At 27.7% G+C, this 17,490-nt stretch overlaps 3 protein-coding genes across 7 annotated transcripts in view; 1 reads left to right on the top strand and 2 right to left on the bottom strand.

The window, feature by feature from the left end:
• Positions 1-2,934, bottom strand: part of LOC100167270 (disks large homolog 5) — a 15,497-nt gene extending 12,563 nt beyond the window's left edge. The window contains exons 1-4 of one of the 2 annotated variants that reach the window (XM_001945465.5): positions 2,694-2,934; positions 2,125-2,283; positions 1,929-2,061; positions 1,687-1,855 (exon numbers count right to left, since the gene is read on the bottom strand). In XM_001945465.5, the coding sequence (XP_001945500.2) occupies positions 1,687-1,855; positions 1,929-2,061; positions 2,125-2,164 (342 nt within the window). In that variant the 5' untranslated portion in view covers positions 2,165-2,283; positions 2,694-2,934. Of the gene's footprint in view, positions 1-1,686; positions 1,856-1,928; positions 2,062-2,124; positions 2,357-2,693 lie in introns of those variants that run through there. The other variant, XM_016806831.2, reaches the window with a different exon arrangement.
• Positions 2,935-6,350: 3,416 nt separating this feature from the next.
• On the top strand, positions 6,351-12,535 carry Osgep (O-sialoglycoprotein endopeptidase). Its single transcript, NM_001162118.2, has 7 exons — positions 6,351-6,635; positions 6,708-6,929; positions 7,002-7,221; positions 7,288-7,466; positions 9,903-10,035; positions 12,203-12,301; positions 12,392-12,535. The coding sequence occupies exons 1-7, from the start codon at positions 6,521-6,523 to the stop codon at positions 12,429-12,431; spliced, it is 1,008 nt and encodes a 335-aa protein (NP_001155590.1). The 5' UTR covers positions 6,351-6,520; the 3' UTR covers positions 12,432-12,535.
• LOC100165245 (threonylcarbamoyladenosine tRNA methylthiotransferase) lies at positions 12,175-16,499 on the bottom strand. Of its 4 annotated transcripts, XM_008187765.3 has the most exons (10): positions 16,193-16,499; positions 15,678-15,906; positions 15,243-15,582; positions 14,956-15,186; positions 14,711-14,899; positions 14,430-14,632; positions 14,226-14,371; positions 13,982-14,162; positions 13,778-13,924; positions 12,175-12,685 (listed from the first exon to the last, which is right to left on the bottom strand). In XM_008187765.3, the coding sequence occupies exons 3-10, from the start codon at positions 15,502-15,504 to the stop codon at positions 12,476-12,478; spliced, it is 1,569 nt and encodes a 522-aa protein (XP_008185987.1). In that variant the 5' UTR covers positions 15,505-15,582; positions 15,678-15,906; positions 16,193-16,499; the 3' UTR covers positions 12,175-12,475. The 4 variants fall into 4 exon arrangements, with proteins under 4 accessions (XP_008185987.1, XP_008185989.1, XP_001945556.2 ...); XM_008187767.3 differs by lacking the exon at positions 15,678-15,906; XM_001945521.5 differs by lacking the exon at positions 16,193-16,499 and having other exon boundaries at positions 15,678-16,144.
• Between the last annotated feature and the right edge of the window lie 991 nt (positions 16,500-17,490).

Here is a 17,490-nt window from a genome sequence, read left to right as displayed (position 1 = left end):
TTTGTCATTTTTGAACTTTAAATGCTTATAAAAAAAACTGTGACTAACGTAGGAGCCTTCTATTAAATTTTCAAGCTTTTTTATCCAACAAATAAAATTTTATTGATATTTTTAGAAAAAAACTAAAAAAAAATGGAAAATGAAAATGTCCATAAAGAGCTCAAAATAAATCAAAATATTTTGAAAATGTTATGGTGTATAGAAAATGCTAAGATAAACATTCAGTCAAAATTTCATATATCTACGGTCATTTTTTTTAAAGTTACACCAAAAACCAAAATCGATTTTCTCGAAAACAGATTTTGCGTAAAAATTCCCGTTTTTCCTTAATTTTTCTTTTGTTTTTCACGGCGCTTTTGAAAACTATTGGAAAAATTTTACTTTTGACCCCCCAAAGTACCAACTAGATTCACTTTCCTATCAGAAAAGGTACTGTTGAAGAAAATCCAAACACTTTTACTGTCCTAAAACGTGATGACAGACACAAAAATAAAAAAAAAATAAAAAAAAAATAAAAAAACACACATCATTGTAAAATCAATACATTCATCGTTCCACTCAGAATCTAATAGCCTAGTGGGTTAATAACAATATACTTTTATTTAAGAGTCAGTGGCAATATTTAACTTATAAAATATTAGGTTATGCAAGTAAATCTTAAAAAATAAGTACCTATGAAGTATGATTGTTAAATCTAATTGTTCCATCATATTCAGAATAAAAAAATCTTATTTAAAAAGTCAAAGAGTTTTTTGAACATTTATATTGGGACTCCACAATTTTAGAAAATTGAGCATGGGAATTAAACTGCATTTATGCTTTTTTACCTTAATCAACATTTTTTCCTTCCAAAATCTATAAACTATCAAGACATAATAAGATAAATAATGTAGGGTAAATAATAAATAGGTAAATAAAAAATAAATATGTATTTAATATTTAGCATAAAAATATTATATTATATACAAGGTGTAACAGAAAGACATGACCGAAAAAAAAAATGTATGCTACCTACTTAAAAGTATGACAAAAATTGTTAAAATTATATGATTAATAAATAGTTTAAGAAATATACCCATGTTAGCAAATATTTTTAAAAAAGTTATTGTGTTCCAGATTAAATTAATCAAAAAATCATTGATATTTTAAAAAAATTCTAAAAAATAAACTACTTGCTTTAGATGCATTTTTTTTACCATCCAAATCATTCTTATAATCAGATTCACAAATTGACTCTTTTGAATTTAACCAAAAAATTTAAATTTTTTTATTTTTGGTAGGCATTAAAAAATAAAAATAGTTTTTTTTTATTACACAAGTAGCGCAAGTGGCTATAAATTAAATATATAAAAAAAAGTTTTAAAATATTGAATAGAACAAAAGTTATTCCCAAAAGTCAGTTCTATCTGTTACATGCTGTATATTACACATGCGTTCAAAATTAGGATTAGAGTATAAGACAAGATCAAAAATACTGAACCAAATTCATAACAATAATATGCTGAATGAACATTGAACAGTTTTTACTAAAATGTCATTAATACCATTAATAGAAAAACTATTATTACTTTATTATTACCTATACAAATTACAAAGAAATTTTTAAATTGGATAATATATTAATCCTCTGTAAAATCAAAAATGTTTGCTCCTTCTAATGTTTAAAAAGCAATAAGAAATAAGTACCTGTTCGGATCTATTCAAAATTTGTTTTTCTGCAGCTAGTTTAGCACGTAATGAAGATGTTTCTTGGGCAGCTTGTTCATATTGATTAATCATAACTTGATTTTGACTACGGCAATATTCTAATTCTTTTCTTGTCTGATCGTATCTTCGCACTATTTCTCCATGTTGTCTGTGGTAACGAAACAAAATGTGTGAAACTTTAATTATTTTCAGATTTGATATTAAAACAATTAGGTATGTACCTTCTCAACATCATCAACTCATGCATTGCTTTATCACATTGTTGCTTTAATCCATCATAATCACGTTCACGGTTACTATTAGCATCTCGATTCCGATCATTACTTCGATCTGAATAACTTCGAGTAAGCATATCTATCATAAAACAAAAATTGAAATTAAAATATACTCACATGCCCGTAAATAGATTTTACAAACCAGTATTTTTAGAATTTTCAATAGTACTGTTTGACGACATCTTAATATATTTAGTCCAAATCACAAAATCGTTTTTATTTTTTTAGCTTTGACAAATTCATGTTAATTATGTTATGAGTTAATAACATTTATAACGGGACGTACTGAATTTATCCATGACTATAATAGTTTATAAACAAAGTAAATAATACAATCAATTAATGTAAAAAAATATCCAAAGATTTAATCGAATATTAAATTTAATAAAATGGGAAAAAAATGAAAAAGTGGAGAAACAATAAAAGGAGTTAAAAAAAATATAATATATTATTGACGATTATAACGAAAAATAAATGATTGCAAACTGTATAGGTAAAATATACTAAATAGGTAGTAAAATAGTAAAGTATACTAAATAGTAACTTGTATTATGATTTACGAAAATACAGAACAATATTGTAGATAAAAATATAAAATAAATGAAAAACATATGTTAGATTTAGGTTACAGAAGGTATAAATATCTACAATTTACACGTAACCGTGGTTCAACAATCTTCATTCAAACAACAACAAAAAAATCTTTTGTACCGTCTCGAGTGTCAAATCACCGTTGACCAAGGTTTAAGATACCTTAAACCGTGCCGTTGACGTAGCGGTAGTGAAGTAGGGTTTGTTGCACTTTAGTCACAGTCATAGATATACTGTTATAATAAAATAGAATATATTCTGTGGTCACAATATTGTAGTTGAGTACTAATTGAGTACGTAAATAATAAATATCACCATAGATTAAAGAACAAACACACATTCACATATTATTTTCACACTGTTGGCTCCTCCGTGATAAGGTGAACCATAATTTCCGGTAAGAAATTGGTCTCTGTGATTGGCTGAATCTTTCTCACGCGGTATCATTATACAGCGTTACCATCATAGACCGTGTTGGATTCTGATCTTTTAAGCTATTAGCTAGTCGCTAGTGTAGTAAATATTAAAGAATGGATATGGATTGGCCATGACCATTAGAGAAACATTATTCAGTATTCTCTAATGTTCATGGAATACGCCATGGCTATAATAAAAATATAGGGAACATTATTCTCTAATGTTCGTGGGAATGTGGGATAGGCCATGGCTATAATAACAATATAGAGGGAAGACTGGAAGAGTGCTGGAATGAGGAAGTGAGAAAGACTATTTTCATCATTGCCTCTCATTCTAGCAGATCGTCATACAAACTTATACATCAATTTATTTGTGATAAGAAGACCCTTGTATTTTCATGATCGTTCCCGTATAATTGAATATTAATTTATAACAAAGAATAATTTCATATAAATATCGAAAATACATTGACCTGACTATGTTGATGAATATTATAATTTTATAAGTTATTGAAGTTCAAATTTTGATAAAATTGGAAAATAAAACGATTTTATTATTATTAGGTAAGGTTAGGTTTTGTTATGATTCAAAAAATTGTGTTCGTATTTCGTAAGGTAAATGAACGACCCCCCCCCTCCCCCACACATCCAAATCATAATTAATTTCAAATTTGAATATGAAATTGTTTCATTACAATAGAACATTTTACTGTATTAAATAGATACATAAATAGAGAATATGAAGCCACATTTGGTATACGTTGTAAATGTGGCGTTTCGTGGGGGGCTCTGCCTCCACACTACCCTTTTACCGATTTGTGTTAATGAAATACATTTTTTAAAAGAAACTCATTCCTATGTATATAGGTATTTTAAATATTTTTAAATTGATATAATATATCAAAAGGTAATGAAATAATTTCAAAATGTTACGGTGTACCAGACCTACGAATAGAAATGCCAATGTATTTATTTATTACTAGTATACGGGTTTTCCCTTTAACATTAAAGTAACAGTTCAACAATTAGTAAGACATTTAAATACATTATAAATATTATATTTAATACTATAATAGAAGTACTAATATTTAAACATTAAAACAAATCATCATCAATTTGCGAGGAGTGACATATAATACGTATACCTATTATATTATAATACGTCTTAGGGCTTGGAGGCTTATTTTGACATTCTGTAAATAATTTGTATTGGCGCTAAGAATACGGAAGATTTTTTGAGAACGAGATGTATGCGAAGGAACTTTAAAATTTATTTGGGATGGTAGACATGGTTTTATACAGGATTTTTTATTTAAAATGTTCACATTTCACTTTTTTATATAGGTATATGTACCTAATGATATTATTGGTAAGTTAAGTTTCCATTTTAGAATAGATCGATATAGGTTACCTACAGCATTTTTTTTTAAAATTTAAATCCCGGCAATCGAGTTTTGGACTGCAGGGAGGTAGTACCTACCTACATAACATAAATTCACATTGTAATTTAATTACCTACCAAAGAAATATAACTTCCCCAACACTCTACAAATTCGCAAGATTAAACCGGTGTGAAAAATAATGCACCGGGATCGTTTACATGGTTCATTATCCCGGTGCGGGATAATGTAGGATAATTTATTTTAAACCGGTCTAGTTTAGCGAATTTGTGGACATCTAGGGGCACCGGAGGGAGAATGCATTAGAGTCTCTATAAACTCGTAGACTAATTTCTATGGTTAGTCGTTAGATCTGGCATGCAAACATCAACTTATATAGAAAACCAGAATAAGTACATTGCAAATCTCAAAGATTTCTGTAAAATAACAAACGATTTATCAATAGACCGTATAGTTCCTGACTGCATAGAATATCATCTAGGTATGGCAATCGCCAATTGTCGTTATTCGTCGGAGACGATGAACGATTCTAATAATTTCAGTGAACAGAAAAATATAAAAATAATCTAACAATAGTCGGACAGTTCGTTGAACAGTAGGTATATTATATTATAATGGGCTTAGTCCCCCCAAAAATCTAGGACATACAATTTTAAATTGCTATATTGTAAATGTATGTAAATGTGTACAGTTTGTATTTTTTTTATATTTACATAATATTATTATATATTATGAGACGGCCATGTTAGGTAATTATAAAATATAAATTATCACTGATATAAAAATAAATGTATAATTTTGACCCTAAATTATTAGGAATTATTATTACAATGTTTTATTATTGCTATTACATGATCGCGATAGTATATTATACTAAATGTATATTTAGGTACCTACTTCACCAAACGCATGATGCCAGTAATAGGCGATAAGCCCACATAATATTTGACATGACGTATGTCGTGTATATACTATGTTTATATCTTTAAATGTTCCATAATATAGGAACTGAGGAACTCCCATAATATTATGGGTTCAAGTTCAAACATTTAGATTTTAGGTACTCTTCATGTCATCTAAAATTTCAAATAAACTCTTTTCGTAATTCATTTTACTACGATACCAGTGAGACAGAAAGTAGAATGAATCTTATATTCCTATACAACTATAGAAAAGAGATTAAAAGTGAGCCTACAACTCACTGAACTAGGTATATAACATACTATAATAATATGCAGTATATTATATAGACATATTATAGTTGTCTTGTAAGACGTAAGGTTGTATTCAGTACTTACTATTTAGTAGTTACTACTTTGTACTTCCCTTAATGCGCAGTTCTACAAAAAATATTATGCAATTTTTATTTAAATTTCAATATTGACAGTATTTAAATTAATTGTATTTTTGAATATAAGTAACATAGACGGTCTATGTCCATGATAGACCTATTAACTAACTTTAATTAATAGGTCTATGATAAGCAATATAAGATGTTAAGTAGGTTGTAGGTATAAGGTTAACTTTTAAGAATACTAGCGAAAGATCGAGCGACAGTTTTCTTCCTTTCGAAAAACAAACAGCATAATATTATGTCAGAATTCTAATGTTTTATTGAATATTTTAAGAAATAAACTAATATCAGGAAATTCTCAAAAATAATTGTAAAAAGGTATTACGTTCTAAATTAATTTACTCGAAAAAATATTGATATTTAAAAAAATTCTAAAAAATAAAATAGGTATTTGACTTAGAAATGTTTTTACCATGGTTCCTTAAAAGTTGTTCTTATAATCAGATTTACGAATTTGCTATTTTAGATTTTTCCATAAAAACCACATACGATGGATTTGAATGGATTAAAGATAGTATTATCTCTAGCCGTGATACCACCACAGAATAACAGAATAGTGAATACCTCGTGGCTTCGTGAGTGACCGGAATTAAAAGTGATAACTGATAAGTAATTTGGCTCCATCATAAACTTGGCACATTAAGATTCGAAAACCAAAGTTTCAAACGACAAACCATAGGGTAATACTGGAATTTACTGGAATAAGTGGAACACGACCATCATGACTAAGTGACAAACACAGAGATAGTGAACTTACCTAAAATTTTTTTCTAAACAATGGTTATTAGCATAGGATTTGAAGGTAGTGCAAATAAACTAGGTATTGGAATCGTTAAAGATGGTGAGGTGCTAGCGAATTGTAGAAGAACATACATAACACCGCCAGGTGAAGGTATTTATTTTCCTTTTTAATATTGTTACTTATATTTGCAAAAACACCTACATACAATTGTATTGATTTTAGGATTTTTACCCCGAGAAACTGCAAAACATCACCAAAATAATATTATATTGTTATTAGAAGAAACAATCAAAACATCTGGCATACAACCGGAACAGATTGATGTTGTATGTTTTACTAAGGGTCCTGGAATTGGTAGCTGTTTAGTTAGTGTTGCTGCTGTGGCACGTACTCTCGCTCAACTTTGGAACAAACCTTTAATACCTGTTAACCATTGTATTGCACGTATCCTTTTATGGCATTGAACGTTTGATTTATTACTAATTGTTTAAATCCAACCTTAATAATATTGACCAGATATAGAAATGGGTCGCTTAATAACCGGTAGTGACAACCCTACTGTTTTATATGTTAGTGGAGGAAATACTCAAGTCATAGCTTATTCTGGAAAATATTACAGAATATTTGGTGAAACAATAGATATTGCTGTTGGAAATTGCTTAGATCGATTTGCAAGAGTTTTAAAATTATCCAATGATCCTAGTCCTGGTTACAATATTGAACAAATGGCTAAAAAGTAATAACATGAGTTACATTAAAAATTAAAAATGTGTATTAAATAATGTATTATTAATGTTTTTAGTGGTAAAAAATATCTTAAATTACCTTATGTAGTAAAAGGTATGGATGTATCGTTTTCTGGTATACTATCCTATATAGAAGAAAAGGCACCATCATTGCTATCATCTGGTGAATATACTCCTGAAGACTTGTGTTTTTCCCTTCAAGAAACTATTTTTGCAATGCTAATAGAAACAACAGGTAAATACAAATATTATTATCTTTAGTAATTTGTCTGAACAATGATAATTTGTTACTACCCACTACCCAATACTGTTTTAAATTTTCATCTAGAAGACTCGTTGTCTCCATCTTACCAACACATATCATACCAAATTGTACGTTCTGGATAATCCATTTAACTCTATTATGTTTAATATAAGATTGAATTGACCTAGTAACAGTTTTAAAAATAAGAATATTAGCAAAGGTTTTTTTATATTTTAATTTTAAAACAAATTATGAATATTTTATAATCTACAAAAAATTTCAATTTTGAAATGCTCGTTGCTCATATCTTCTCATTTTAAAAATACAACATAAAAAGAACCTTTCAGATTTACTACATAATATTTTTACTTTAAAATTTGATAATAGGTCAATTCACACATCTAGTATCTATCATTTAAATGGATTGTTTAGAACATACAATATGCCATCACATTTGTAAGATGGATACAATGCATGCGAGTGTAATATGTTACAATCTTGCAATGTTTAACAATTTTAATACTAAAATAACAACACATACATTTTGTTCTTAACCCTTTCACTGCTCCAGACTACCATAATGTCCAAAACATTTATACCATTCACTGCTCCAGACTTACTATTACGTCCCTGTATTCTCATTTTCCGGTAACCGTACATATTTTAGTAACCATGGTTCGCATTATTTTAAACTGAAATAATTAGATCATATAGATCTCAAAATTAAAATCTTAAAAAAAACAATAAATATGAATTTAATTGTACATAGCATACACCGGTTGCAGTGAAGGGGTTAATATTTATTTTTTCTTATTATCATTTATTTTTAATTGATATAATATTATGTTATAATAGTAAATTAATAGTAATACAATCATATATTTTTAATCACACACTTGAAATTTGCTATTGATATAATTGTGATAGCTTTGGCTTCATTTTGGCAGTATTTTTATATTCTTTTCAATTTAATATAATACAGATCTAAAATCACACAAACTGTATGGTTATGGAATCAAATTTTGTTAAAAATTAATTTTAAAACAATGTAAAATATCTAAATGTACCAAATAATCCATATAGACATGCATGTACTGCTTTACTACAAAAATTGAAAATATTCCTCAAAATTCTACGAAAAACATTAATTACAATATGTAATACACAATTAGGACAGTCAGGCCCGTCACTATTGTACAAGCACTTGTAGACTTTAGACTACTTATTGCTTTAGACTGACAAAAATTTATATAAAAGCAATGGTTAAAAATCATAGGTATAAGTAATATTATTTAAAATATATCATTTATTAACGTTCATTCTATATCTTAAAAAATAATTGAATTTAAAACATCACAATATCATGTTGTTAACACTGATTTAGATTTAAACATAGTTAAGTTTGCATCATAAATAAGATATGTAAGTGTCACAACACTTAAGTTTTGTGAGTTATCAGGAATTTAAAATTTAAGATTATTCTAAATAGCGTAAAGCTGTTATTACTAACTAATATATTTAGCTAATAATATATTCATTAATTTTCAATTCTTCTTTTTTTTTTTTTTTTTTATTTTATATTATATTATACATTAATTTATTCAGTTTACACATAACTTGATTTATATTTATGTATTTTTTTTCCTCTTCTTTTTCCCCAAAGTAGCTACTAATGTAACTCTCTTATATATATATTTAAAATGTAATTGGAATTTATTCCGTAATAAACAATATTATTATTATTATTATTATTATTATTATTAATGTTATACTTAATTAAATAAGAAAACTATTATTCCAAGAAGCTTTCAATCAAAAACCACAACTATCACACTATTTACTTTTTCGATTTTTGATAATCTACTTTTCATATTTTCTCTTACATTCTCAGTTTGTGTTCAGAAATTATTAATAATTGCCTCTTTATACTTCTTGTGGCTAGGTACGGCGCAGTGGCTGAAATCAATCACGCGATGTGATTGAGAGTAAGCAACGGGTGCTGCCACTTGTCCTCGGATAGGTGATCACTTGGGTTTGTAGTGCGCAAAAACTGTGCAACACACGTGTTCCTAACTAACCGTACCAACCGTCCCAACCTTACAGGCTAATGACCTCAGTCATCGAAGCCTTAAACCTAATAGAAAACACTCATTAAAAATTATTATCAGTTTGCAGTTATCCCATTTATATAATTTTATACTTAATTCAATGTTAGTGTTTATTAAAACTAAACATTTTTTTTTTGTAATAGGATAATTTATTATAATTGAACAATAAAGTTTTTACTTTAGGTTGAAAAATATCTATCAAAATATATAATCAAACTTTTAATTGCTTTATTATTTTGAAGAGTAAATAGCTTTTTAACAATAGAATAATGGTGCAGTAAGTTACATTTCAACATTTCATTTTTATATTTATTTTCAGAAAGAGCAATGTCTCATTGTCAGTCAAAAGAAGTACTAATAGTAGGAGGTGTTGGTTGTAATGAAAGATTACAAGATATGATGAAAATTATGTGTGAAGAAAGGAGTGCAATATTATATGCTACTGATGAAAGGTTAGATAATAAATAATTAATTATGACACAGTAATTAGATTATAATATTTATATATAAAAAAAAAAAATTTACTTTTAATTGCTCACAATGTTATTTTTCAAGGGTATTGAACATTTTTATATAATATATATATAGATAGGTAGTTCAATTCATATCTTATTTAAATTTTAAAGTTTCATAACATAAAGTTATACAGCTAATACATATTTTGTAATCAAATGAATTATTGAGATCATGTGATATAATGCATGAAATAAATAATTGTATGATTGTCTATTGTCTCCATCTTATGAATGGACAACATATCAAATTTGGGTTTAGTAGTTCTAATTTCATGTTGTTATCTTAAATATTAGAGTAAATTGATCAAAATTTTAAATTAATTTAAATTTTCAAAATTTCCTAACTTAAAGGTAGGACTTCATCTGTGTTCTCCTGTTGGTTTTTTTTAAAAATATTTTAATTTTCAATTGAGTAATGAGTATGTAAAATATTAAATACTGTTATAACTTGCTTAAAAATTAAAATATTAAGAAAAACCTTTTAAACTGTGAGGTTGCAGACCATCTAATTTTTTATTGTTAAATTAACAATTAACATGAATGATCTTGTATTAAAATTGACATTTTTTTGAAATCATACATTTTCATAATTTTTCTATAATATTGTTATAATTTCAAAATATACTGGGTTAAGTAAAACTGCAATAAATAATTATTGTTGAACATTGCAGTTATCTAGATTTCACTTTTTGAATAATTGTAATAAAATAACCAAAAATAATAGGTTAATCAATATTAGAGTGTTCTTGTTTTATGATGTTATCATATTTATTTTTCTAAAACTCATGATTGAAAATTTGAATGTCCAAATTAAGGGTCTTTATTATATGTCCACCCACATTCTTATCTAAAGCATTTGTAAGGTCTGTATGGTTGAAATACACGAGTATGTAAATACAATTGGCCACACTATTGCCTAGGAAATTAGTAAATTAATAGTTGACGTATGCAACTATAATAAATTGTATTAATATTGAGTGTATATTTTTCTTTTAATATGCATCTACTTATTAGTTATAACTAATGTATTTATTTCCTGTCTATATGGGATTATAAAAACACATGGATTTGAATAAGTAAATTAAAATTTTTGATACTCATTTTTAATTAAGATTGCTAGTCTAAATTCTAAAGTACCATTTGTTTAAAAATGTACACATTTTTATTGAGTCTTGTAACTACATGAAACTTCTGAATAACCACAATACAAAATATAAGCATACTGTTTAATATTTATAAGATTATCAATTAGTGCTCACGCATTATTTTGAACTTTTAACTTTTTTACATAATTTGATGTCAACACGAAACAACATTTTTAATTAATAATTATATTTTTTATAATTTTTTAAGTTTTTATTTTATTTAAAGGACAACATTAGGTTGTACATAAGGTATTAGTTTTAGGTCCTTTTTTGGCTGTTTATGTCAGTCTTTTATTACCTTAATTTTAATATTTTCCAACAATTAGAACTATTATTTTACTTGTTGAGTAGACTAAACATATTGTTCATTTGATAAGATTTTTATATATTTTAAATTATGTATTTAATATGCCTATTTAATGTGCATTTTAAACTGACTAAATTTAAATTTTATTGCATTGATAAGGTATTTAGTGCATTTCATATTTGTATATACTGCATTATTAAAAATTTTAAGTGAATCTTTCAAGGTTATTTAATGCATTCTATTCACCCCAGTTATAACTATAAGTATTTAAGTTTAGATAAGCAAAGTAATGGATCAATATTTTGCGGGATATCCTTGTGCGCCTCTACTCCACTCATCTAAACTTAAAATATTTATAAGTTAAAACTAATTAAATACTTCAAAATTCAATGTTATCTATCGAAATTCTCTGAAAAATAGTTATAATATCAGAATTTGAAATTAAAAAAGTAACAAATGATTAAGATAAACAATTATTAAAATATTTTCATAACAATTTAAACCATTTGAAATCAAAAATGTTACACTTAAATGGATCACCTTGTGTAGTTATAAATAAACATATTAAACCATTTACTAATGCATTTTTTGCTTCATAGAATCTAAAAATTAACATTGATAATATATGTTTTTAAATGTTTGTTTATAATAGATTTTGTATAGACAATGGAGTAATGATTGCTCATACTGGAGCATTAATGCATAATAGTGGATATAAGACTACATGGGAAAATACATTTTGTACACAGAGGTATCATTTAATTATTAAAATATTAAATAAATAAAATAAATTATTAATTGCTAAAATAGTCTTAGTATAATAATAAATAATTTTTCTTAGGTTTAGGACAGACGAAGTTGAAGTTACATGGAGGTCATGAAAATGTGTTAAAGCTTTTTTTTATATACACTACATAGTTGTAAGTTACACCAATAACCAAAGTATTCTTGCTAAAACGCAAACTAATAAAGCAAATACAGGCCATATCGAGTATATATCGTTAATTTTTTGAAGGTTATTATTAAATTTTCTTGGTTTGTCCACCATTTCAGCTATTAGACAATGTTTTTTTGCAGACTTCACAATTACTTCAATACACTTGCCCATTAATTCTGGATCTTTTGCCACCAAAACCTAAAAAAAAAAACAATCGACAATTTAAGGTTTATCCTCAATTTATAATAGTAAGTTGTAGTTAAGGGGCTTGGTGTCAGTTTTTTAAATACTTCACAATTCTATAAAATTTGAAAATTAAATTTTATATTGTAGTTGCCTCTTTAACATAATACTTTTTCACTAATCTATTACCTATTTAAGGGAGGGGGGGTTGAAAGGGACTATTATATTGTGAAAAATGACTTCACGGGAACAATTATCAGGCCTTGTAGAATTGTCAGATTTTGATAGCTATTTTTTATCTGAAAGAAGATACAGGCCACATTGAACTCCAATTTTTTATTTTATGTCAAATAATGGTATAATATAATTCATAAAAAAAAAACGCTTAAAATGATATTAATTTTAAAGACATATTATATAGTTTGAGATTAAAATATTGAACAACGGAGTTCAATGCGACATGTAGAATTTTACCCTCTATTAATTTAAAAAAAAATTATCAAAATTGGTTGATTATACAAAACAGGATCGTTATTCTCGTGGACCATATTTTTGTGTTCAAAACTACATTGGCACCGGGTGTCTTAATGAAATAAGATACAATTTGCTAAAAAAACAAATATATAGGTACTTATGCCATTAAGAGGACGCTACTCCCGCATGTGTTGTCTCCGTCTTAATGTAAAACATTGAAAAAATTGTATTGCGCGGAAAAGAACCAAGAATCTACAATCATAACTAAGGAACGAGTTTTTATTTATTTATATGAATAAAGTTTTTCAAGTTTGAAAAACACATACAATGATTTTTGAAACAGTATGAACTTTTTTCATATAAGTGAAATCAAAAAAATAAAAACAACATTGCACAGCCAAAGTTCTTATTTTTATGTGGTGAAAATCTCGTTTCTTCGATATGACGTATCCTTCTCGGTTCTTTCCAGCGCAAAACAGTTTTTGCTATATTGTACATTTGCAAGATGGAGACAACACATGCGGGTGAAGCGTCCTCTTAATAATTATTCTGTGAATTATAACTAGTATATATGCTAGGGAGTTAAAAATATTTCACATTTAGGATTTTAAATGACTTATTTTTGTAACTAACCTGTTCATAATATTTATTGTGTCCAATAAACTCAATACCATTTTTAGCTTCTTCAGTTATCAAAATTTCCTGTATTTCACCGATTCTATGGTCATACGTGGTATAAGAATGAAATAATTCTGTTAGACGTTTAGTCCGAATTTTAACCTTTACATAAAATTTGGTTGTAATTTCATAACAAAACAAATTATTGTTATTGATTACCATGTCTGTAGGAATTTTGGGCATTCTTGCAGCTGGTGTACCTTTACGTGGGTAAAATTGATTAATAAATAAACTCGGAAATTTATATTTTTCACAAACACTCATTGTTTCAGAAAAATCTTCTTCTGTTTCAGTTGGGAAGCCACAAATAATATCTGTTGCAATAGAAACACCAGGTACTCTGGTAAAATAAATTAAACATATAAATTATACAATTTAAATGGTTTCTACAATTTTAATTTACCTTTGTCTCAAAAAATTAACAACAGTTTCAAATTCTTCGATTGAGTATTCACGTTTCATGTCTGCTAATACTTGATTACTTCCAGATTGTACAGGCACATGCAAAAATGCATACACCCTAGGGTGGGATAAAATCTTGGCTATTTCCTATTTAAAAAAATGATTAAATAGCCATTTCCTTACATCAAGTGTGATTTTACTGAACCTCTAGATGATTTAGTATGTATGGTGGATTAGTCATACCAATACGCATCATACAACCTTCAGGTATGATAGCCACTAAACGCCAAAGAAGTTCTGGTAAATTTGTTTGTATGTCCAACCCATATGCACCAGTATCTTCACTTGTTAGCCACAATTCCACAGCACCTTCATTAAATGATTCTATGGCTCTTTGTACAATTTCATCTAAAAAAAAAAATATTATATTGCTATTGTTATAATAACTAACAACTTACAGTGAATATTACTATGTTACTAATTTACCTGGAGGATAACTACCAAGGTTGCCCCTTGCATGTTTTGTTTTACAATAGGTACACTGATTCAAACATCCGGTGCTAATAGCAATAATTTCAATTAATTTATTTTTCCGCATTTTTGGTAACTGTAATCTGGCACCACCATCTTTTTTTCCATTTATCTTTTTTTGACCCAACAAACGAATAGTATGTCCTATTGAAAGTAAGTAAAAATATTGTTCCATGCAAAAGAAATGTTGTTGAACAAACCTTTTAATGTTTCTTCTACTACTTCTACTACCCTGTCTATTTGCTGAACGCCAATAACACTTAAATTTTGAATAAAAGGAGACTTTTGATCCCCCTGAGGTACACAACCAGCTACTACCACAAATTTCCCAGATTTTTTTCCAGTAGAAATTTCATTTCTAAAATGATCTTCAGCTGGATTTTTCACTGTACAGCTATTTAGTATCCACAGATCTGCAATAGCTTTGTCCTCTAAAAACCGATATTTTTAATGCCAAAAAATAATTATCAAGGATCTTTATTCTTACCGGTTATTTTATAACCATAGTTTGATAGAAGACCTGCCATATATTCCCCATCTGAGCTGTTGTGTGAACATCCCCAAGTCTTAATAAATATTGTTTGGGTGCCAGGGACTTGGGAAGGTGGATGAAGAATTTCTCTTACTGGTTTGACTTTAACTTTGGGACGCAGAGATACAATGTTCCTAGGTTTGACTCTACCAATCTCAGCAACATCGGCAACAGACGAAATCAAGTCTTCGATGTCACCGACATCATCCATTGTCATTGGCTTTCAACAAGCCAGTTTAGTAATTCAGTTTATAACTTAGTATGGGTAGTAGTAGTATGAGCCCAATGCCTATACCTAGAGTAAACAAATCGTTTTTGAACACGTTAGGTAAACAATTTATAACACAGGTTTATGTATTATACTAATCTACTACAGTTTTAACAGCATACCTAATTTTTTTTCACGATAATTCATCACACATACAAATTGATAACGGTTTGTAAAAATTGGATTCATTATGGTCGAGAACTCAAAAACTAATAATTCAAAAACGTATGACAGCCGCGTATGGATATGTGCAATGTGGATAAATCTAACTACATCACTCGTACATTATAATATTTCTTGTCCGACATTTCATTGGATGTCATTCGTCTTGCATTCGCCGAATAAACTTAACTACGGCATACACAAAATCAATATTATGATTTTTTACAATCGCGAACGGCCCGAATGGGTAATTTTCATTTCGCATTTTCGCAACCGTTCACGAGATGCAACACAATAATATGCAAATATGCAATATGAATTAAGCATATTAATATATTAAATCGAACACGTAATCATCAATAATATTGCATGAAAAAGTAAATAATAACATTAAATTAAATCACATTCAAGTCATAATAGTAACTACTGTTGTCTATACATTCTCATACGTACGATTTAAATATATAATATATACCTTTTGTTTTAATAAATCGTTCAACTGCCTATCGAAATATCTTTTCTATTTCTACATCGTGCTGTCTATTAATAATCAATATTAATAATAGTAATAATAATATACGCATATATGTATACATGTTTACGTATATTTACGTAATATCACAAAAGTTTATAACTACATTATTGGTAATAATAATAATAATAATAGTAATAATATGTAACTTATAATATATTGTACCCGTGATTTAGAAAGATAACGCGATGCCGCTTTATAATCTCTACTATATAGTTTCCGGGCACAACAATAATATTGATATTTGATGCCGAAATGTACATTCTATAGTTCCCCAATTTCTATACAGATGCCGCCACCGATTGCTGTGTACAGATATATTTTTTAAATATTTGGTGAGTATTTATTTTTTTTAAATATTGAACTCGATAATTTTGAATTTATTATAAATTTAACTGTACAGAACGTTTTAAATTAAAATTATAGTAATCTTACACATTTTATAGTATATAGTCATACATTTATTATAATATTATAATACCAGGTTGCATATTAAGCAATATTTACAATCACTAATAACTCTCAGTGGCGTATTTAGGAATTTTGATGGGGGGGGGGGGGATGAAATATATAATAATAGGTACACTCAATAATTACGAATATAATATACATTTTTAAAATCCTCTAACTTGTTGAGTTTAGTGTGGATCAAGGTGAATTAAGAATTAACACAAATTGTATAGTTTCTAATAGCATTTATTATAAATTCATACAAACGACAATCCCGTGTTTAATACGATAAACAAAAATAATAGTTTTAATACAAAATCCTGTTTTCTATTTTTTTGGGTGCTCGGTTCATCGATAAGCTTATCTGGCATGATTATTGTATTGACCGGTGATATGCAAATAAAGCCAACACATTAAGAAGACGCTACACCCGTATGTGTTGTCTCCGTCTTACACAAGCACGACATAGCAAATTGTCGTTCACTATTCTCAATAGTGTGCTGTTGGTTTTGATGGCGATAGGGTGAAATGACCTATTATCAAACTTTTAGTTAAGAACATTATCTGGGTCTTAGCGTGAACAATTTTTTAATATTTTAATTTTTAATTTTTGATATTTCACATACCCTTATTTTTCTCGAAAATGAAAATATCGAAAAATCGCCCACTCTGAGACTCAAATAATGTTCTTACCTAAAAGTTTGATAATAGGTTGATTCACTCTAGTATCAAAACTAACAGCTCGTTATTGAGAATAGTGAACGACAATTTCCTATGTCGTGCGTGTGTAA

This window comes from Acyrthosiphon pisum, chromosome A2, assembly GCF_005508785.2.
Source record: "Acyrthosiphon pisum isolate AL4f chromosome A2, pea_aphid_22Mar2018_4r6ur, whole genome shotgun sequence".
In the NCBI taxonomy this organism is placed as follows: domain Eukaryota; kingdom Metazoa; phylum Arthropoda; class Insecta; order Hemiptera; family Aphididae; genus Acyrthosiphon; species Acyrthosiphon pisum.
The sequence above is the reverse complement of the archived record's forward strand: the minus strand, read 5'-3'. Positions and strand labels throughout refer to the sequence as shown.